The sequence below is a fragment of the Medicago truncatula genome, chromosome 7, assembly GCF_003473485.1.
Source record: "Medicago truncatula cultivar Jemalong A17 chromosome 7, MtrunA17r5.0-ANR, whole genome shotgun sequence".
In the NCBI taxonomy this organism is placed as follows: Eukaryota; Viridiplantae; Streptophyta; class Magnoliopsida; order Fabales; family Fabaceae; genus Medicago; species Medicago truncatula.
Window position 1 is genome coordinate 47,047,288 of NC_053048.1, and position 22,773 is coordinate 47,070,060.

General features: G+C 30.6%; 2 protein-coding genes across 5 annotated transcripts; one reads left to right on the top strand and one right to left on the bottom strand.

Annotated features, from left to right (window-relative positions):
- Positions 1-9,131: 9,131 nt before the first annotated feature.
- Positions 9,132-12,237, top strand: LOC11432922 (WAT1-related protein At2g37460). The gene is made up of 7 exons (XM_003625472.4): positions 9,132-9,424; positions 9,507-9,569; positions 9,655-9,771; positions 10,118-10,358; positions 10,479-10,640; positions 11,546-11,697; positions 11,788-12,237. The coding sequence occupies exons 1-7, from the start codon at positions 9,228-9,230 to the stop codon at positions 11,993-11,995; spliced, it is 1,140 nt and encodes a 379-aa protein (XP_003625520.1). The 5' UTR covers positions 9,132-9,227; the 3' UTR covers positions 11,996-12,237.
- A 2,633-nt stretch (positions 12,238-14,870) lies between these two features.
- On the bottom strand, positions 14,871-19,546 carry LOC11435243 (type I inositol polyphosphate 5-phosphatase 8). 4 transcript variants are annotated; one of them, XM_013594513.3, is made up of 10 exons: positions 19,348-19,546; positions 18,561-18,617; positions 18,353-18,434; positions 18,161-18,232; positions 17,619-17,709; positions 17,363-17,467; positions 16,321-16,591; positions 15,881-16,047; positions 15,544-15,801; positions 14,871-15,461 (listed from the first exon to the last, which is right to left on the bottom strand). In XM_013594513.3, exons 2-10 carry the CDS (start codon positions 18,585-18,587, stop codon positions 15,155-15,157), a joined length of 1,380 nt encoding a protein of 459 aa, XP_013449967.1. In that variant the 5' UTR covers positions 18,588-18,617; positions 19,348-19,546; the 3' UTR covers positions 14,871-15,154. The 4 variants fall into 4 exon arrangements, with proteins under 4 accessions (XP_013449967.1, XP_024625853.1, XP_024625854.1 ...); XM_024770085.2 differs by lacking the exon at positions 19,348-19,546 and adding an exon at positions 19,114-19,261 and having other exon boundaries at positions 17,619-17,706; XM_024770086.2 differs by lacking the exon at positions 19,348-19,546 and adding an exon at positions 19,114-19,261 and having other exon boundaries at positions 15,544-15,768.
- Between the last annotated feature and the right edge of the window lie 3,227 nt (positions 19,547-22,773).

Below are 22,773 nucleotides of genomic sequence, written 5' to 3' on the forward strand. Positions count from 1 at the left end.
ATACTATTGACTGGAAAAATATCCTTTCAACAAATAAACTCGACGATCAATCTATTACTCAAGTTAGATTATTAAAGGTTTCTTAGTTGATGATATGTTTAATGCCTTGAGTGTTTGTTTGTTGTGTAAGAAATAAGTAATGGTGGATAATCGCTGTAAAAAATGTTAAGAAGAAAGAACATACAAATGTAAAAGTGCAAAAAAGTAAAGACAAAAGTAAAAGAGAAAATTGTATTACTATAAAGATAAATGAGCTAAATACATGGTTTGAATCAAACAACTAATAAATTGTTTTATCTTATGTTGGCAAATGAGTGATATAATATGTTAACTATAGAGAACGAAAATGAATTTCTTTGCATGGAGAACGAATCTACTACTTATAGAAGAAAGAAGAAACCAACTCAGTTCCAAAAAGTTCCCAAGATTCCCAAAGACGAAGGCTGGGAAGGGAACGGATGTGTGATCTAATGAGTGAACATTTGAGGAATAGCCTATATGTTAATTTCAAAAGAAATTTGAACTTGACATTTTAATTTAAACCAATGCATGATTGAAGTGTTTCGACAAGGAAATATCCGTTACTAACATTTCAAGACCTGAAAAACGGGAGAGCATATTGTGCATGTCTCTCTAGTTAATGTCTTCTATGAACTACAACCTATTTATTCAAAACAATCACTCACAATCACGTGATGTTTCAGACAACCAATATGATACATTCTTTCTATTAATCGGTATTATGCAGGTATTTTAAAAGTTTTTAAAATAAAACCCTAAATCTCGAACCCACAAAGAATTGCTTCAATTACAAGTCACTCTCTTTTTAGACTATTAAGGCGAACCAATTTGTTTGAAGTTAAGACAGTTTTTTTTTTTAATAAACTAAACTAGTCCATCCAAATTAACACGAGGAGAATCAACCTAAGACAACACATTCCAAATTCTAAGCCAACACCACCGATTAGGATGATTTGACGACAACTTCGCTTCATATAATATAACCTTCAACAAATATTCCTAAATGGTGCCTTGAAGACCGACGTTACCCCCATCATATGATTACCACATTAAAGAATTAAGTACTTCTACCAAATACCAATAAGTTGCTAATACCCCACTGCATGAGTTAAATATTGGAAATAAAGCAACTCATGCTGCATTTACCCCCATTCAATTCACCTATGCCCTATGGTTATGCAAACAAGTACTCCATCCGTTTCAAAATGAGTGTTGCTTTAGCCAATTGCACACATATTAAGGTATTGAATGAATAATCATTAGATATATATAACACTTTTACTAAACTGCCCTTACTTTATAAGAAAATGACAAACTTAAAATTGCATTGAAAATTGTGAGGAAAAGTTGAAGAGGATAAAGTTGAAAGAAAAAAATTAAAGTTGTATTAAAAATATAAAATGACATTCATTTTGAAGCAATTTTTTTTGGCTAAAGTGACACTCATTTTGAAACGGAGGGAGTAAAATTTTACCTTCAAAAACAACTACTAGGATAAGATGAAGCCCACTAGATTATTAATTTTTTTGGCATATTTTTTACTATCAACATTTTTGTTGACAGAGGGAAGCCTAGTAGAGAGACACCATTCATCATACAATTAAAATAGAATATGATATTTGAATAATTTTTTTGGTACAACTTTTGGGACAATTTTGTTGTGTTCTCCTCTTCTCATTAGTCATAAGAAGATAATGTGAATATGAGAAAGAAAATTATACAAAAGTTGTACAAAAATAGTTGTACAAATATCATTTCTCATTAAGATAATAGCAAACCAAATAAAATGCCTTCCTCTAAAAAAGAAAGATAAAATGCTAAGTTAGTCTGGTTACAAAGACCTTAGTTCGAACCTCGCTGTTACGGTTATTTTATTAGCGGTTGATATGTAAATACATTTTTAGTGGTGGAAGTTGTTCAAAATATTAGAGGGACAAGCACTAACTAAAATATTACCCCATTCTGATCCAATTATAAGTGAAATTATCTCATCTTAAACTTATAAAGAATGATAGTTAGGTGCATTTATTTTGTTATATTGTTTTCATGAAGGGAAAAAAGAAAGAAATGTATCTACTAAACTTTTCCCCATTATCAGTCGTCTTTTCACAATATTAAGAGAGTGCTGTAAAATGTGGGTAGATTTTGTTTAGAAAGTGAGTTTTTCTCTCTCTTAAAAGTAGTATAATTAAAATTCATAAAAATCACATGTAATTTATTTATCTACTACGAAATAGTTTAGTGACAAGAACCACACATACTAAGCGTATAGAAGTAGAGAATTGTAGATTTAAACTCACGTTCAAACACATAAAATATCTTTAGAACTACCAATTGAGCTGTACTTACAAACAAGTTGTATATAATTTTATTAAAGATTCAAAATAACATCCACACAAAACAAAAAATAAATATATGAAAAAAGAGATGTATCTAAAATTAAAAGGTTCTACCACTAAATACTTCTATAAGAGCTCTATGAATCATATGACTTTCATGGACTTTGGTGAGTCTTGAGAACGAACTCAGTTAATTTTTTTTATAATTAAAAAAAAGACAAAATCAATAGTCTTAGAAAAGGGAAAACAAATATTAATTTTTCCTTTTGTTTTTGTGGAAACGATGGTGGAATTGTATCAGCCGTGAAGAACAGGAGGATTGTTACATTTTGATATCCCACGCGTCTCAAAATAATTGTTTTTAAGGTTTTTATACACAAATTAAGAAACATAATAAATAAATCAACAAATATACTAATTTTACTAAACTAACCTTGCTATTTATTTCGTTTTTTATTCTTTAAAAATAACTCATATGGTAGTAGTTAATTATCGTAAAGATTTGTCAAAGCCAAAAAAAAATTACCGTAAAGATCAAAGTCACTAATCTAATGCAGTTGATGAAGAAAAAACCACGCTCAAGTAAAAACATTAACTATAAGAGTGGTAAATAGACACTTTCATGTTAACACAAGCTCTCCCTCTCAAAAGAAAAATGTTAACACAAGCTCACGATGGTTTTTTGGAAAAAGAAACATGTGGCAGTTATAAAAAGTTGTGAGGGTAAAGTTGGAAAAAATATATTAACTACACCTTAAAAAAAGAAATCGACTAATATTATGCAACCTTTTTATTTTGATTAAACGACTAATTTTGATTTAACTTTGTTCTTTTTACGAGAAAAAGGAGTTTAACCATCTCAAACAACAAACTAAAAACCAATTAAAAAAAAATCATGAGTGAATCACAAATCTTCAACACACAAGGTTTTGACAATCTAATCTTTGATAAACCATTTGCAACTTAATTTTCATTTCCGAATCATGAGTGAATTTTACAACCTATGTTTTTTCATAAATTTCTTGATATTATAAACAAGCTCATAATAAGGAGGGGAGAAGATTTTTCAAGTATTTTGTTTTGAAGAAAGATTCTATCAAGTCTTGTTTTCTTGTGTTTTCTCGATTAGAGAGATACTTACCGTCAAATCTATTTATCTTTTTTTTATTTTGTTTAAATTTTCTCATTTCGTTTTTTTCTCTCCTACCAAATTAATGACCTTTTTTATTTTTTGAGAGACAACCAAATCCAATGACTTGAATTGCATATGATCTTAATTAACATGAGATAATTCCTTTTCCGATAACGAATGTCCCACTATAAAAAAGATGAAGACCGGCTTTCTCATTCCTATGTTTTCAGGATGTTTCATTTTTACGATTCTGCCCTTTCTTTTATGCTGTGGTCACTAAAACCAGACCCCTCTTTTGATTTTTTTTATATCACCTTTTTAAATGAAAAGTTCTATTTAAGGCATGAGAATTCCACTTGAATAGGAAATTAAGAGACCACAACAATGTCTTATTTTAGTCTTTTATGTGTAATAAGGATAAGGATAGGAATACAGTAATATGTAGGGGTGTACATGGGTTGGGTAAACCCAAAAAACCCGTTAAATCCACCCAAAAAAACCCAAAAAAGTGGGTTGGGTTGGATGATTGGGTGGATATGGTTTTAAAAAATGAAAAACCCATAAAAAATAATGGGTTTTGGATAAAACCGGACCCATACCCAATAAACCAACTTACCCAATAATTTCCAAATTTTAATTTCATTTTCATAGGGAGGAAGAAGAATAACAAATGTTTTGATCATAAATTTAGTTTAATTTCTAAAATTGACACAACATATCCTCTATATTGAAAATAAAAAAAAATATTAGAGTTACAAATTATGATGTTGCAATTTATAGTTACTTTGATGCTAAAGCAATTTTACATCATCCAACTTTAATTTATTTCAAGTATTCGATGATCAAATTTTTTATTTAATATTAAAATTTATTATTTTATGATGCTAAAATATAGTGAAAATATGTTACATAATTATTTTAAGAAAATAAAAAGTTGAAAATTTTTTATGAAAAAAATACAAGGACTCGTCGTTTAGTCATTTCATATTAACAAAAAAAAAATGGGTAACCCACTACCCAACCCAAACCAAACCGAAAATTAGTGGGTTTGCCCAAACCCACCCATTAATTTAACGGGTGAATATTTTACCAAACCCAAACCGGAGTACCCTATATGATTCGGGTCTTGGGTTTGACCAAATCCAACCCAAATCAACCCATTTACACCCCTAGTAATATGTTCACCACCGTCTTATTGAACCCAGAGGACTACAAATGGTCTGAAAATGAAACCCTTATTGTTTTGTAAAATTAAGTTATAATATCTTTTTTGAACAAAAAGCTAAGTTATAATCTAAAGAAATATAGATGACGAAAAACGAAAATGTAAAGACCAATAGCTTTTACAACATTAATTTTTTTGTTTACAACTTTTATAAGGTTTTTATTTGAAAGAAACTTTTATAAGGTTTATGAATCGGTAATTTTTATGCAGAACCACTCTTTCATATTACTTCATCCGTCCCTGTATCTAAGCACCTATTTGATTTTATTTTTAAATGTAACCCCTTTTCAAATTACTAGATGTATTTATTATTTTTTTTCCTAAACATATCCCTAATTAATATTCCATCCGTTTTTTAATATAAGCAAATTTTGACTTTTAGATTCATTCAATCAATGATGTATGTGGTTTATATTATAGATCACATACATCTTTGATTGAATGAACCTAAAAGTCAAAATTTGCTTATATTAAAAAACGGAGGGAGTACACATACAAATAAATGACAATTTCGTAATATTAACACACAAAACAGACACATTAATTACACAAACAATTTTTCTTAAAAAATATGAAAAAGACAATGGGTGCTTACATTGAAGGACGAGGTAGTATAAAATTTAGTAACCAGAAGAAATTCACAGTTAATTACAATTTTATGGTGAGTAAGTAATATCGAAGTGGACCAACCAATTAGCATAAAAACAAACCAAAATGGTTTAGGGCACTTTATTATAGACAATGATAAGTTTAAAGTATCAAACTTTTCAACTTTTATATGTCGGAGGATTGCATTAGAAAGATCTAAAACTGTTGTGACTAAAACTCTAAAAGGAATATATAGTCATGCTCTTCATTAAGTCTTTAAAATGCCATTGGCTGAATAAAAGTGTTTTCTATACACTAGTAATATATAATGGGTCATGCTATCTTATGTCTATAAAACACATGTTAAGCATTAATGTTATTCCATTAATAGTAAGAATTTATTGAAAAAATTAATATTAAATATTTTGAGCAATAAATTAAGACAATTTCCAATACATGATTTATAATAGTAGAATTTTTAACATATGCTCTAAGGATACAAGTTAACATTTCCCATATATATATTTAAGGATGGAACCGAAGAGCGCTTAGATGTGACGACATGAGTTTCTTTTAGCTTAATCAAGGTCATGGGTTCAAATCCAGTCTTGGGCATGCAACAACGTTAAAACTCTTAGGAAGAGTTTGTCACCTATTTAGATTTCACAAGACTCGAAAGATTCCTCTGCGCAATGCAGTTGCGCGTGTATGGACGATATTCGGTTAAGAAAATATATTTAATGATAGATCCATAAACTCTGATTAATAGGGGACAAAATCATATACTATAATTATTTATATAAAAAACTTACAAATGTATACTAGTGATAAATTAATGATATAATTATTACTTTATTTGTTTCAAATTATAAATTAATTTGATCGGTTCATATGAATTAAAAAATTTAGTTAATTTTATATAGAAAAGAGAATTATGAGTTATTTTATAAAATTAATAACATTTCTCAACATCTCTTAACAAAATAAAAGACTAAGTGGGGTAGGTATTACAAGAGATTCTTGATAACTTTATTTTTCTCTCCAATGATTTGCAAAAAATAATAGAGAGAGAAAAAGGAAGATATATAATAAAAACATAATGTAAATATGAGAGAGAAAATTGTCAAAAAATTGTTAGAAAGTGGTTGTACAAATATTATTTCTCGTACTACAAATGGTCTCATGGCCTTAATGTTAGTTTGGTAAAGGTAAGTTAACATGTAAAGATATAGGGTGTGTTTGTTTCAAGTTTACCAAATTTATTCCTAGGAATATAAAGATGAGAATTTTATTCCAAGGAATTTAGGAAAAATATGTTTGGTTAGCTTTATAATATTCCTAGGAACCATAAAAATAGGGATTATAATAGATAAACTATTTATGAATTTATTCCCATCTCCATGAGAACTTTATTCCCACCCTTTTTCTTGGGAAATTTTTTCTATTCCCAGGAACATTTTATACCCCGGAATAAAATTTAGTAAACTTGTAACAAACATAGGCATATACATTCCTATCATTTTATTCCCGCGAATCAACAATTATAACTTGAAACAAACACACCCATAGAGTCTTTAAAAAAAAATGTAAAGATATAAAGGACAAAATATGAATCTGTAATTTATAACATTTGTTAAAAAAAAAAAAAAACTTTTATAACATTTATGAATCTGTAATTTTTATACAGAACCACACTTTTTATTCTAAAATTTGTATTAATAATAACTATAAATTCATAAAAAATGATATGTATGTAATATTAATATTGGTGTTATGTAATATAAATTCTTAAAGTAATATCGAAGAATTGTTTTTGAACGTGTCCCATTTTTATTGGTGTTGGTAAGCTACCCATTTTTTTTCTCCAAATAATTTAGTGGTTAGAATTCATATTTTTAAAGATAAATAAGTGAGGTGTGTCCGAAGTTCGAATCTCAGCCCCTGCATATAATAATACATGTCCCTACCAATTGAGATAGGCTGATGATGACAGCTACCCAAAATTCTTTTTTTTTTTAGCTACCCAAAATTCTTTAAAGCAACCTAAAAAATTCCAAACAATTTGCATGGAGAGATATCAGTGTATCACACGCACCAATTAAAAGACAGATATCCCAGCATATATAGTGCTTCGAATCTTTTGATATTGTTTGAAATTTGTTGGCCACATTGAAGAGGAAGTCGAACATCTCATGTATTACACGTCAGAACCCATCAATCACCCAACATTGATAATCCTTTGGATTTTTATATTAAAGAATAATCTTTGAATCTTAAAACCAAAAATCTAAACCTGGAGAATACTGTTTAGAATTGGTTTAGTGTATATCAAGTCTGTTTTCCCATGCTGTTTTCTTTGTTCAAAATGATGTTCATCACATAAAACTCACATACACAAATGTTATGTCTTATGTTCAAACTCGTAACGAAGATGTTCAACTTAACAAGTTGCAATCATTTGCGTCTAATCTTTTCCCTATTTTTTGTTGTTTAAAAAGAGGTTAATGTTTGATCTTGAAAATCATTAGAAAAGACACCACAATATCAAAATTCTAATTGAAAAGGACCAAAGATATATATGCTTTCTAAAGTAATAGTTCTAGATATTAAATTAGTGTTGGATTGGATGTTTTATTTTTTCACAAGCAAAAACGATTTATCAATATTCATTTATGCTAATTCTCCTGCACTGAACCTTTATTATATTATTTCTATGAATATTATTTATTTCTGCCATGCATGCAGGGAACAAATTAATGTTGAACCGGACCCGCATTGAGTAAGACTCCATTGCTTGAATTCGGTGGCCATGGTGTACTGTCTTAGCTTCTTCTTGTAAAAATGACCTTATCCTTTTAATGTATGTATAGGTTAGCCTTTTGAGTATCATGTTTTTTCGTATAAACTATAAGGTGTCCCCAATTACAACTCCGTAGACTAATAACAGAAACAAAGTATTATTTCTACACAATAATAAGGGGGGGACGTATACGCACTTAAATCTAAAACGTGCTTAGAATGAGCACAGAAAAGATACCAAGTATGGAGGTGGAATACCCAATTGCTGTCTTAGTGGCTGCACAAATGAAAAGCACAACGAAACAAAGCGCTTAAAAAGGTTCAGAGTCACTAGCTACGAAGTGGACCTAACCTAAGTGCTTAACACACTTTAATATTTGATTATTGACCTTGGACCAAACCTTTTAACGTATTAATAATGTAGAAAGCAAAACTAATAACTAGGGAGATATGATTATTATGCTTGTGCTTGTTCTAATCATCTTTCATATGTCACCTTCGACTATTGACTCAGTAGATTGAATTCAATAATTCACCTAAATAATTCAAAACCCTTTTTATCCTCAGAAAATTTAAAGAAATAATACCCTCAACTCAAAAGGATATTTGCTATTCTATTATGTTGATTTTATACAAGTTGATATTGTCACATGAATCATGATGAATAGCTCAATCATGAAATTGCACTACATTTGAAATCATATATTGGAGCATTGCTTTTTATCATCTTTGATGAGAAAGAATTACTAGAGACAACTTTTCCAATATAAAATCTTCACATGTATACGCATAAATTTGTCAAATAATAAAAATAAGAAAACAAGTGAACATAATGATAAAAGCTATTCCATGATGAGTAACATTCAACTATAAGCAAAAGATACTAATAATTGAAAGTGTGACACTGACATTTTAATTTTTTTTGAGGACGGTATCTATTGATTTATGTGACATCCCACTTGGTTACGTGAAGTACTAGAGCTAGCTACTCTATGTATAGATATAGTATAATGCTGTTTTTTTCCCTGTGCATTAACATAATATATAAACACAAGGCTTCATCGTGCTATTTCATTCTTGTGGCACAAGAAAGTGGCTAAGTAATTTTGGGCTGAAAAATAATATGGCATTTTGTAACCAAAAAAGTTTCCAAAATTGGAAACCATTCATAGCAGTAGTGCTCTTGCAATTTGGATATGCTGGTATGGATATTCTGTCCAAGTCTGCACTGAACAAAGGAATGAGCTGTTATGTACTAGTCGTTTATCGCCACGCCGTTGCCTTCGTTGTCATCGTTCCTTTTGCAGTGATCTTAGAAAAGTATTGTTTACTTTCTTCCACTTGTTTGTATATACATGAATTTGAATTGAAGTAATTGATATGCTACATTTTTTTTTAACAGGAAAGTAAGACCAAAGATGACATTGTCAATCTTTTTGAAGCTAGTGGCTCTCAGTGTGCTAGAGTAATTCTCTGCATGGTTAAACATATTCTTCAATTCCATGGAAAAACTTACCTTGATTTTGATAGTATTTAATTTCTTATTGCAGGCCTGTTATTGATCAAAATTTATATTTTTTGGGAATGAAGTATACAACAGCTACTTTTGCAGTTGCCATGTTCAATGTCCTTCCTGCTATTACCTTTGTCGTGGCTTGGATTCTCAAGTAACATTTCCACTTCCACTTAATTGATCAGATTTTTATATGCAAATATTAGTTGTTATGTTAGTATGTTAGGTTAGTAGTCACGATTTGAACCCTGAATCTCTTTCTCAAAACTCTTTCGGGCGTTCTAGCTCAACCACTTGAGCTACGGCGGCTGCTACACTTTGAAAACTGTTAATAAAATTAAATATACACATAGCAGTCCTTGTTGTCTAAAAATGAGTTAGAGACAAAAGAATATAATGTCTATAATTTTAACATATCTAATCCTTGATTTTTAGCAGTGAGAAATATTTGCTATTTTTTAGTACATTTAGTTATTTAACTAATTGCTTATTGTGTCCAGAATGGAGAAGATAAAAATGAGAAGTGTACATAGTCAAGCAAAGATTGTTGGGACAATAGCCACTGTTGCAGGTGCCATGGTTATGACATTAATAAAAGGCCCAATACTTAATTTATTTGGAATACATGAAAGCAGTGCTCAAATCCAACATAATGGTGGGGTAAATCTACAACATGCAGTAAAGGGATCAATTATGATCACAATTGGCTGTTTTAGTTGTGCTTGTTTCACAATTCTCCAAGTGAGTTTTTAACTATATAAACTAATATAATGACATTTTCTTTCTTTCTTTCTTTCATTCTTTAAATTTTGTGTATTCTTATTCCTTAATACAGTTTAATCTGTTAATTAATTTATGTAGGCTGTTACACTTGAAACCTATCCAGCTGAGCTATCACTTACAGCATGGATATGTCTATTGGGAACAGTTGAAGGTGGCATAGTAGCTTTGATTATGGAAAGGGGTGAACCTTCTGTTTGGTCTTTGAGTTGGGATACAAAACTCTTGGCTGCAGTTTATAGTGTAAGTTTTTGTAAACATAATCACCACCTTTTGATCAATGATAATAAAAATACAAGCACATTCATTTGGCACTAATAAAAAAGGACACACCACCTCCATTTTTAAAATATAGTAAGACACAACCACATATTCTGTTTTTGTGTATTGTGACGAGGGAGGGGGTGTCAATTATGATTTTTTTAATTTTTTTTAATATAATAAAGAGATGTCAATTTTGATCGACCCAATTTTATGTCCAATGGGCCATAATTTAGGTTGAGTTTAAGTACTTAAGTACATGTCTGAAAACAACTGATTTAATGCATTTTTTCTTTGAAAAATTTGAATACTTTACTCATTAAAAATGGAAATTTGGCATATCCCAATGTGTTTTAAGCAGAGCTACCAAATTTTAGGCCTAACGAACCTATGCTATGGGCTGGTGGTCATTGGAATATCCCAATGTTAATCATTGAATTAATTCAACAAATGAGAGATACTACTACTAGATTTCATTTGTTGGATTAATCCACACAACCAATATCTAAAGCTATCTATCTTTGTCAAAAGTTACTAATAAACAAACTGAAAATGTTTATTGAGCTGTTCTGTCTTGTGTCAAACTTCACAAGTGTGAGCTGAGTGTCCAATCTATTCCAATATGCCTTACCACAAACAAGTCCAGAATCAATGAAACAATCTTTTAACAAGACACTTGACCATAACTGTCCAAAATGACTCATATATATGACTCTCAGTGTCGGAAATGCTTCCAACACTTGGACAAAACCTCATGGAAACATTTATAAGGTTTCAGGTTTATAATAGAAAACGTATTAATAGACTGCTTGAACAACATTGCCATTAATAAATCATACAGTAACTGCTACATATAATAACTTTTATCTTTAAATATTCACATGCAGGGTATAGTTTGTTCAGGAATGGCCTATTACATCCAAGGAGTGGTGATGAGATACAGAGGTCCAGTATTTGTAACAACTTTCAATCCCCTTTGCATGGTCATCGTCGCTATCATGAGCCCCTTCATTTTGGCCGAGAAAATTTACCTTGGAAGGTAATTCATTATTAGTGATTGATTGACAGTAAAAAGTTTTTATTGACCGACTGTGTATATAAATTAAATTCCTTCCGATTAATTTTTCAGGGTGATCGGTGCCGTTGTGATTATTTTAGGACTATATTTAGTGGTATGGGGTAAAAGCAAAGATTATGACAGACCAAGTCCAATTATTAAAGATGAAATATTACCAGCTAAGCAAACTATAGAGAACAACGACAAAGAGAAATTTCATAGCCATGAGGTCATCACTAGCAGCAACTTTGGTGCAATAGCTCGAGATGAACAAGTGTGAGGAAATTAATACTTCCCACTTTGATTCAATCAATAGTCCAAATGGCTCCATTTAACATCAACAACAATTATATATAGGTCTTTGTTTTTGGTTGTTTAATCTTTTGATTATGAATATAATAGTAGACAACAAAAACACCATTTAAAATACGTACTAATGATTTCAAAGGTTGGAGATACATATATTCCAACCAACTCCCATATTACTATATTATTATGAGTTAACTTTATGACACCATCGAATTCACTTGTTGTATCCAATATAAAATTTAGTTTTCAATTCAACCTAACAAAAATAGTAAATGACCTCAAATAATAATAGTACTAGAAAACAAGTTCGGATAGAATTTCCTACCTAATAGGGAACATGATTAAGTACCCCTCATATATAGATTAGTAGATTAATTCAAATAGAGATCTACAACTAAAAATGAAAGAATAACTTGTTGAATATTATTTTGGCCTCCTCATTCTATACACATTGTTTGTTACGCAAATCCAACTAAATAATATTTAAATGCAACAGAATACTAACTAAATTAGTGACTCAGCATAGAAGCACAAATATAAAAAAAATGGTGTACTGATACACCAATAGCCAATTGTCCTAGTGATATGGCATTTCATCTCAACTGCTGCCACATCATTTTCAAGATGTCTTGTCTTGCACAATTGTTGCATTTAACAGTAATATTATTCATTCACCATTCTATATCATCTGTGAATTTTTTTTTTCTGCCCTAGTTTATGCCAAAAAATACAAAAATGTCCTACTTTTTCGAAAAATTGCATAAATATCCTATTTTTTTAGTGTCTCAGGTACCACTTCACTTGGAGTTGCGGGGTACCCTAAAAAGTGACAAAATTTTTGTCCTTATTGTACCCCTCTACTTGGAGTTGCGAGGTACTTTACTATTTTTTTTTAATTTTTTTCCTACCCCACAAGTGTGACTTGCGTTTTATACTTTGGTTTTTTTTTTAAATTTTTTTTTTAAATACCCCTCTACTTGGAGTAGAGTGGTATAATAAAGACAAAAAAAAAAATCAACATGTAATAATAACTTAATAATAAAAAACTAATTAAAATATTATATAACAAATAAAATACCATAAAATCTACAATTATTTGCAGGAATGACCAGACATCCTACAAACGAAATAAAGATTAGATTTCTACTGATGTCTAATATTAATGCAATCTCTGCGGGAATGACCAGACATCCTACAAACGCCGCATCTTCTCTCAGTTTCCACATCGTCCATCTCGGTCCTAATGCGAGTAATTGGTGGACGACCTTTATTTGCCCTACGCATGGACTTGTTGGGAACCACCTTCAGTCCTTCATAATTAGGCCAATATGTCTGGTGGTGAACCACGTCGAAGTGGATGTTGTATACGGCGTATACACACTCATTCGTGAATTTGTTATCGACAAAAGTCTTGTAGTCGTGACAAAAGCTAGAACATGCGGCAATGACATGTGAGCATGGTAGGTGTAACACTCTGAATCGTCCACAGTCACACCATTTATTTTGCAGGTCCACCTTGTATTCTCCCTTTGGCAATCCTTCTTTATGGTCGATGGTTTCACGGACGGAAAAGGTATACCGATCCCGGTCAAACTGAGCGACATGATGATTGTTGGATTTAATCACCTCATTCCTGAGATATTTCATGCTGTTTTCTGAGAATGGCTCACTAGAATTTACCCTTGCCGCATTAGGACCGAGATGGACGATGTGGAAACTGAGAGAAGATGCGGCGTTTGTAGGATGTCTGGTCATTCCCGCAAAGATTGCATTAATATTAGACATCAGTAGAAATATAGTCTTTATTTTGTTTGTAGCATGCCTGGTCATTCCCGCAAATAATTGTAGATTTCATGGTATTTTATTTGTTATATAATATTTTAATTAGTTTTTTATTATTAAGGTATTATTAAATGTTGATTTTTTTTTTTTTGTCTTTATTATACCACTCTACTCCAAGTAGAGGGGTATTTAAAAAATTGAAAAAAAAAAACAATGTATAAAACGCAAGTCACACTTGCGGGGTAGGAAAAAAAATAGTAAAGTACCCCGCAACTCTAAGTAGAGGGGTACAATAAGGACAAAAATTGTCACTTTTTAGGGTATCCTGCAACTCCAAGTGGAGTGGTACCTGGGACTCTGAAAAAGTAGGACATTTGTGCAATTTTTCGAAAAAATGGGGCATTTTTGTATTTTTTTGGCATAAACTAGGGCATAAAAAAGAAAAAAATCTCATCTGTGCATTGATCCTGAATGGTTTCTCTATACTAACTGAGCTCATTAAAAGATGTGATAATTTATATCAAGTCTTAAGATTTTTATTAGAGATGTAATGTTTTTTGTAGCACGGAAGTCAAGATCATTAGCCCCCCTATTTCCTCCGGCTCAAACTATGATAATATTGTAATTGTGCTCAAATACTCTTATCCTGTTTTGGATAGTCCCTCTCTTGTTTTTTGTAATTACCAGCCTAGCCTTCATCGTTCGATTCACCAACACCATGACTGACACTGCGATTTGGCCTCATTCCAACTTTGTAGCTTTGATTTTTACGGTTGATTCACAAACATCTACAAGTAAATTCCTTAATGTTTGGATAAATATATGGTTTCAAATTCTATTTGTATGATTGATTTAGTCTAACGTGAAGATCCGGACCAAACACTTTTTCTCAGCACATTCATTTTTGACAACTATTTTCTCAACAAATTCAAGTTTATAGTATTAAACTTCCATATATTGCTAATACAAGTAAATAACAATACAAGTTGGATATAGTAGTAATAAACATATATCTATACAAGTTGGATAATAATAATAAACATGTCTATTATACTCTATAGTAATTAATAATAATTCTTGCAGTTACTACTATTTAAAAACATTAAAAATCAGCATTTTTCACAAAACCTCAAAATCTGCTGTGCCCTGAGGCATATTGACAGACAGCTATCAAATTACGAGAACTGTAGTGTTAAACATGGTGAGGGAACCACATATTCTGTCCCTCCCTTTCCCACATTGATCATCAATCAATCCATTATGACCAAAAAAAAAAAAAGATGGATAACGAATTACTATATATATTATTATTTTTATTCCACATATACTTAAAAAATCCCTGTCTCTACTACAAGAATCTTGAAACGGAGTCAATGCAACTTTGTGTCCTTGTTGCCAGTAACATGATTTGTTCTTCAGCTTGTACTTTAGCAGCAGCACAACAAGTAGATGGCAATGCAGCAGAATTTGTGAATGGTTTTAAGGGACAAGATCTTGAGATGGTGGTAGAAGCAGAACGTGTGAGATTCTTGTTTGTCATGTCCACTTGTGCTGTGAATAGAGAATACACTGGTCTATGGTCAGAGAATTTTGACTCTCCTCTAACATACATTTTCTGATTTAGTCCTTCTCCTTTCCATAGAATTCTATCACACCTTCAGCAACCAAAAAATATTAATTAAAAGATATCAAATTTTAATAGCTTTCGTAATGTGAGTTGAATCATAAAAATCATACCAAGCAGGAGTGCGTCGTTTTTCCTTTGATTTGCAAGTTTGAGCAACATATTGGTCAGAATTCATCAAGTATTTGTAAGTAGGAGCAAAGTATATGCTCCCTTCATTCCAACCTTCAAATATTCGTCCAGCATTCTGCTCCATCCTTAGTTGATCTTTCTCTAGTAACGCCTTCAAGTTATTGTTTTTTAGTAGCTCATGAATTTCATCGTAACCAGCGGCAAGTCTATAATTCAAATCCCCCAACCAAATAATGTTACTGCACATATACCAAATTAATTAAGAGTGTGTAGATATTAAATAATTAGAAATTTGGAATCATTATTCATAGGACTTACTCATGTTCTAGTATACCAAGTGAGTGAGAAAATTTAGTTCTCTTGATGATTTCCGCGATGTCCAAGTTTCGACGCAACTCGTCACCACATTTCTCTCCAGAGGCCAAGTGAGTGCAAACGAAGCAGAATGTGGTTTGGTACAATCTCATGCTAATAGATATCGAACCCTGTTAGCATAAACCACAAATTTACAAAAATGTAAGCAATGAATCATAATCATACCACTGTAGCCAGTACATAGTCCTACTTCATCTTGAAATGTCACATTTCCATAGCAAAATCTGAAGCAATAGCTAATTAATTAGAACCATTTTATAGCCCCCCTCATATATAATTGTACATAACACGCGCATATTGAACCACATATATGACATCAACGTGTAATTTCTTTTATACTATCAATCAATCATAATCGTCAGATCATTTGACTTTTAACGAACCTTATTTCCAAGGTAGCCCATGATGCCGGTACCAACGCGAGACACTTTTAAATTGCCAACGTGGTTGCGATAATCGGCGCGTACCCACACGCACAAGAAGATACCGACCATTTGCTTGCTTGCTACTAGGCTAAAGCGTTTCTTTTGATTTGGGATTTCATTGTTTGAGGTGTTTAGAGCTTGATGAATAAGGGCTAGCCACTTTGCTGCGGGGCCACTGTTCTCCGACCCAAGCACGTTCCCAGCATTTAGTGGTACAATTTCTTGGAACCTAAGAGATCAAAAACAAGCCAATACAACAAAAATTAGATTTACCTTTTTTTTTTTTAATCTCCAAAATCAAAAAGTACTCTAATTTGGATAAGTTGAATCATACAAAAATAAGAAGTTGGTAACAGTTTAGTTTTACTATTGATAAACTTTACATAAACATCAAATCATATTTTATGATCTTATTCTTATTACATAATAATATTATACCGATTAAAACATGTTTATGTGTACACAAAAATCATAATTTTTTTGGCATATGCCAAACAACCTTTCAACATCTTAATGCTCTTATTTAGGTCATAAACTTGCACTATTAAACTCGGAATAAAAATCATATCTATATGATCAAACACATATGTTAGTATAATATTATGCGGTGCACTATATGCGGCACTTATTTTAAAACGGATGAAGAAATTTAAATACTCTAAAATTGCATAAAATACTTGCACAAAAAAAAAAAAAAACGATAATTAAATAATCATTAAATGAAGGTGCAAGATCTAAATACACCTATTTATATTCAAATGGTGGCTGTAAGAGTATAGCCGTCGTAGATAATCCATAATCATCAAGACAGATGTTTTGAGTAAACTTGAACTCCTAAGAATATTTAAAGAGATTTAATTGATGCATATATAAAAGGTAATAGGTGGATTGAGTGGAAATGAAAAATAAATAAAATACTACAGACAAAGTAGTAGATAGCCAAATAGGGAACATAGATGATAAGATTAAGTAAAAAGAAATAGTTAAAATAAAAAAATACCCAATAACATATATGTCAGCTGGCGAAGTAGATATCAGCCAATTTTTCAAGTCCAAATTTTCATTTGGTGACTTTCCCCCAACATTCCACGTCCCCACAAACATCCTACACAAGAGTTAATTCAATTTTTTTAGAAGTCAATAATAATAATACTTCAGAAATGTTTTGCTAAAATAAGCTAGGCACATATTATTAACTTAAAATTTTAGGTTAGCCACATGTTACTTCAAAAAATAGGTATGATGGGAGCATTTACCTAAGGTTGAGAGGATTAGTGATGGTAGAAGGTTTTATCTCTCCATGCACCGAACGTTTCACGCCATTTGTAGAATGCTTCAACCACCCTTCTTTGAAAACAAGGACCAAATATTATTAATTAGTCAGACATCAACCCGAACCAAAAAAATACATTAACTTCAAAAATATAGTAAGTGCTGGTATTAAACAAAAAAACATAGGTTTTGGAAAATTTTAAGCTAAAAACATCCTAAAAACACCTAAAAAATGCACCTAAGTCTAATTAGTTGTATCGATTTATCGATATCCTAGTTTTATCTAATTCACACATATAAAGTTTTTTCGTTCTAAATTAAAGAAATTATGTTACTTAAGTACGATTCTTCTGATAACAAATATACAAGCTTAGCACTCTAAAATTTGCATGCCAATTCTTCCAAAAAAAAATAACCACTCCAAAACCAAAACACTAGATCCAAGCATAGCCGAAATTAAGGATTCACTATTTATTAAAAAATAGAGAATATTTCAAATCATAAAACAAAGTGTTGGGCAAATTACCAGAAAAATTATCTGGTACGAGGATGTAACTATCTTGGTCTGAGCAACTCTTTCTTGTTTCTGTCGCAGACCCTGAGTGAGTCCCACAAAGATTAAACAAAATAATGTCTCAATTTCAACACGAAAAACGTAAAATGAAACCAAACTCAAAGAAAACCAATCACAATCTTAATTAAAATAATTGAGTTTCACCTGTAACAGAATAATCTGAGGTAAACTTTTCAGAACTGTTCTTTGTACTAAGCCAATTCTTCACGGCTAATTTCGGCCATGACTGCAGCATAAAATTAAAAAGAAAAAAAAAAGAAAAAAAAAGTTTATGCTATCAGTGATATTATATGAAAAAAGTGCATTATTATTGGCATAGCAATAGATTAAGACAGCAAGAGAATGCGCATACCTTAGATTTTTTCGATTCTATTTTCATTGCTCCTCCACTTTCAAGATCGCTTAAAAACTGATACAAACAAATAATATAGCAATTGAATGATCAGAAAAATCTATATGGATGTGCAAGATGCCAACTATTTTAATAGCAAATATATCAAAATCTATTATGGAAATCATTAAATTAAATAATTCAATTAGAGTAAATTTTTTATTAATGGAAGCAAGTTAAGATTTTGTTAATGTTTAATATCATAAGCGATTTTCTACGGAAATATAAAAGAACTAGTTGCAGGGAGAACGGGGACAGCTTTTGAGTAAAATAAATAAATTCATATTACTAATATTTAAGATAGAATAGATAATATATATAGAGAAAGTTCACCGTTTTGTTCAAAGTTTTGTGCTTTACAGATAAAAAAAAACCCATATATATACTTGTATATATATATAGGATGAATGATTAGAGAGAATCACAAAAGGGTTGAGTATCTTTAAAACAAATATTGAAAAAGGTGCAACTTTTTTTATGACTTTGCTCATATGCTACAAAGAAATATACTTACCAATTTACCAAAGCAAAAAAAACAATGAGAGTAGCTATATAAGTGAATAAACCGCAGATAGGAAGTTATTAAAACGTGGGTCAATGGCATTGCTATAAGAGAGTCATGCGTGACGGTTTTTTGAGAAGCAAGAGAAAACTACTACTACTATTATAGTTTTTTTTGAATGAAAATGGATGAGTAAAATATGAAGCTATAGCACCAAATATATAAGTGGAGGAAAAAATTACTTACAAAAATTGACCAAGAACGTGGGCGTAACGTAAGGTTTGAGTTTAATGAGAGAATGATGGTGAAAAGACAAAGCTATTTCTTAACCAAGCTTCAATGAATTTTTGTAATGGAAGAAGGGAACAGAGATGAAAGGATAAGGGTATAGTGTTTGAGATTGAAAAGTGGAGAGGTTTTGAGTTCCTTGGGAAAGGAAAAAGGTTATATGATTTGAGAATAGGGGATGGTGCACATAACTTAATTTTCTTTTATATAGGACTACGTACGTAAAACAAATAAATATTAAAACATTAATGTAACTTTCAAATAAGATCTCTAATTATAATATCGATTTTTAGAGGGGGAAAAACCACTTTATAAGTGCTGTTCTGGCACTTTTGGGTCAAAAAATTGTAACATCAAATCTTGGCCGTACACCTTTCGTGCAAGCCTAGTTGGCACTGAATAAGTCTTTTGGTTTCGTGAATGTAAGTAAGTAAGGGAGGAAGGGGAGGGAGAGGTTATAACTTTTAATAGAAGGAAGGATGGGAAATGTGAGAAAAATTAAGCTATAGGCTATCTTATAATTGATCGTTAAAAAACTCATCTGAATTAGCCTAGTGATATTGATTTAGAATCTGATGGTGTGCTCTTCTTTAAGGTCCTAGGTTCGATTATGTCCAGTATTAATTTGAGTGAGTTAATTTAACTTCTTACAAAAAAAATGTTAATAGATTAAAATTAAAGTGTTTAGTAAAAGTAATATTTGAAGTGATTGATAAATGTAAAATCACATAAAATATATGCATGTTTAATATTTTATAAACAATTTTAATTAATATATTCATCTTTAAAAAGAATCAATATATTTATGTTAAATGTTTTAATTTATTTCAAAGTACTTTTTATCTTTAAAATGATAATTGTGATATATGAATTCAATTGAGTTTTTTTTAACAAATCTTTTTGACGTGATAATCCTACTTTTTTTATGGAACTTTTTTAATTAACAAATCTTTTTGACTTAATAATCATACATTTTCTCATGGAATTTATTAATTAAAAAATCTTTTTGACTTGATAATCATACATTTTTTTATGGATTTTTTTTAAATTTTAAGTGGTAAATATGTTTCATTTATATATGTTTCAAAAAACTTATGATTAATATAAGATTAAGGCAATGAGTGTCTACATTAAGGGACGGAGGGAGTATTTAATTATAAGCAGGATAATGGAGGGAATTGTGGCGTGAATCGTGATAGTATAGAGATTGTGGCGTGAATCGTGATAGTATAGAGATCGACAGTTAAGAAGACCAGAAGGGTACTGTATTATCCGTAAGAATGTCTTACACCAAAGTAGGGTACTAGCCTACTAGGGGTTTTCCATGAAAGATATTGAATCATCATGGATATTGTAGAGGAGACACTTTGGTTTATGGGGTAGAAGGTGGCTTAGCTACATATAAGTATCAATCAGAGTTGGACATGTTCAATCCAGAAGTATGATGATTTCTTTTGAAGGATCATGAAGAATGATGATTATGATGGATATTGTATTATCATGCATTGTTGATTAATAGAATATGATTTATGTGTTATGTTGGTTATGTTGATGTTGTTAATGTCTATAGTAGAGTTGTGTTATCGGAACAACCATTTGTATGACATCTTATCGAAACAATCATATGTTTGTAAAGAAAATAAGATATTGACATAAAAATCAAAACAATAAAGAGAAAATATAAAAACATAATGTGAGTATGAGAGAGAAAGTTGTCCTAAAATCGATGTAGAAATATTATTTCTCTCAAAAGTATATGAATTATTATATTCGGCTCATTTACGCTATTGACCTTGATGCCTCACTTCAATACGGTTTTTTCCCTGTAATTACTTTTGCAACATTTGTGCAGATAGATGATAAGATATTGACAACTGAAAAAGAAAGCGAGACTAAGAATAAAGAGTGATCGACATAACACAATTACAATTTACATAGTTTTTTTCTCTCGCATCGATAATGTATACTAATTAAATTGATTTTAAAAAGAATAATTTAGAAGTCAAATGAGTTGATATATAGATATATCGTCTGACTTTCTGCTCATGTTAGTATTGATTTGGGTAATTTAATTTTTTGGTTCAAGTGTAATTTAAATTTGAAATTCTCTCAATCCGCAGTGTTAGAAATTACGCACGCACTAATGTTCATAAAAAAAATAAAAAATTACGCACTAACATTGTATCCAAAAAAAATGCACGACAGAATTGAAGGATCAAGAATAAAAAAGGATATACACATATTTAACATGAAAGAAAAAAAGTTTTAAGAAAGAAAAAAAAAACCATGGCTAGAGGAGAAGCTAATTCACTGTAACTAAAAATATTTTCAAGAGAAAAAGTAGAGTTTGTATTGTAAAATTAGTGATGATCTCACTCACACCTAGCTACGTGAATTTCCTAAGATTTGGGTTCAACACGTGCCAAGTTTGTTTGCAAGGTCAAAGTTTGGCTAAAATTAAAATATAAAGAAAATCCATTTATTTATATGTAAAATCCATATTTAATTAGCCATCTTTGCTATCTATATCATTCAGATTCAAGGTTAAAATGGACTAAGTGTGTGCCCCTTTTTAGAACAAGTTAAGATTTAGAGCTATTAAGACAAAGTGTCATGCTCACGATGTAGTTTACTGTCTTTGTGGCATGCTCTCAATAGTTACATAAGATTCTAAGGATCAAGCCTATATCACCTAATCCATCTAAGTGACAACAAAAAACTAAGATAATCATTAAACAAAACGAAAAGTAATAATTTTTTTTATGCAAAATATACTCCATTTCATATATAATAATAAAGAAAGAAAATAAAATCCTAATAGTGACAATTTCATACAATTTATATATGATTATTACACCATTGTTTGAAAGAGACATGAGAGCCATCTAGCTTGACACGAAAGCAAGACCAGATTTTAGTAGTCGCCATATACAATTTACAACTTTGAAAATGTGTATCAATACATTAAAAACAAATGTACTCTCCCTCTGTTAATATGTGTTCTATTCAGTGTATTTATTTTTCTTAAATTATTTGCTTTTACATAATATTAAGAATACTAATTAATTCCTTTCATAAGAAATATAGTAATTAGATTGTTTCGATAATACTTTCATTTATATTCCTTTGAAACAAAACACTTTTATTTATCTTTTATCTCAACTAACCTATATTAATTGGTTTTTCCATCTAACTCCTATTATAATAAAGAGACTTTAGTCAAAGTAAATTATTTATTTTACTTTAATGCCAACGTAAAAAATTCAGTTGATCCCCTAAAAAAAACCTCGGTTGATAGCTTGTGGAATATTTAACGTGTTACTGTTCAGAATGTGTAATTTTTCCCTTAATTACACTTAAATTGTATGATTTTAGTCACTAAAT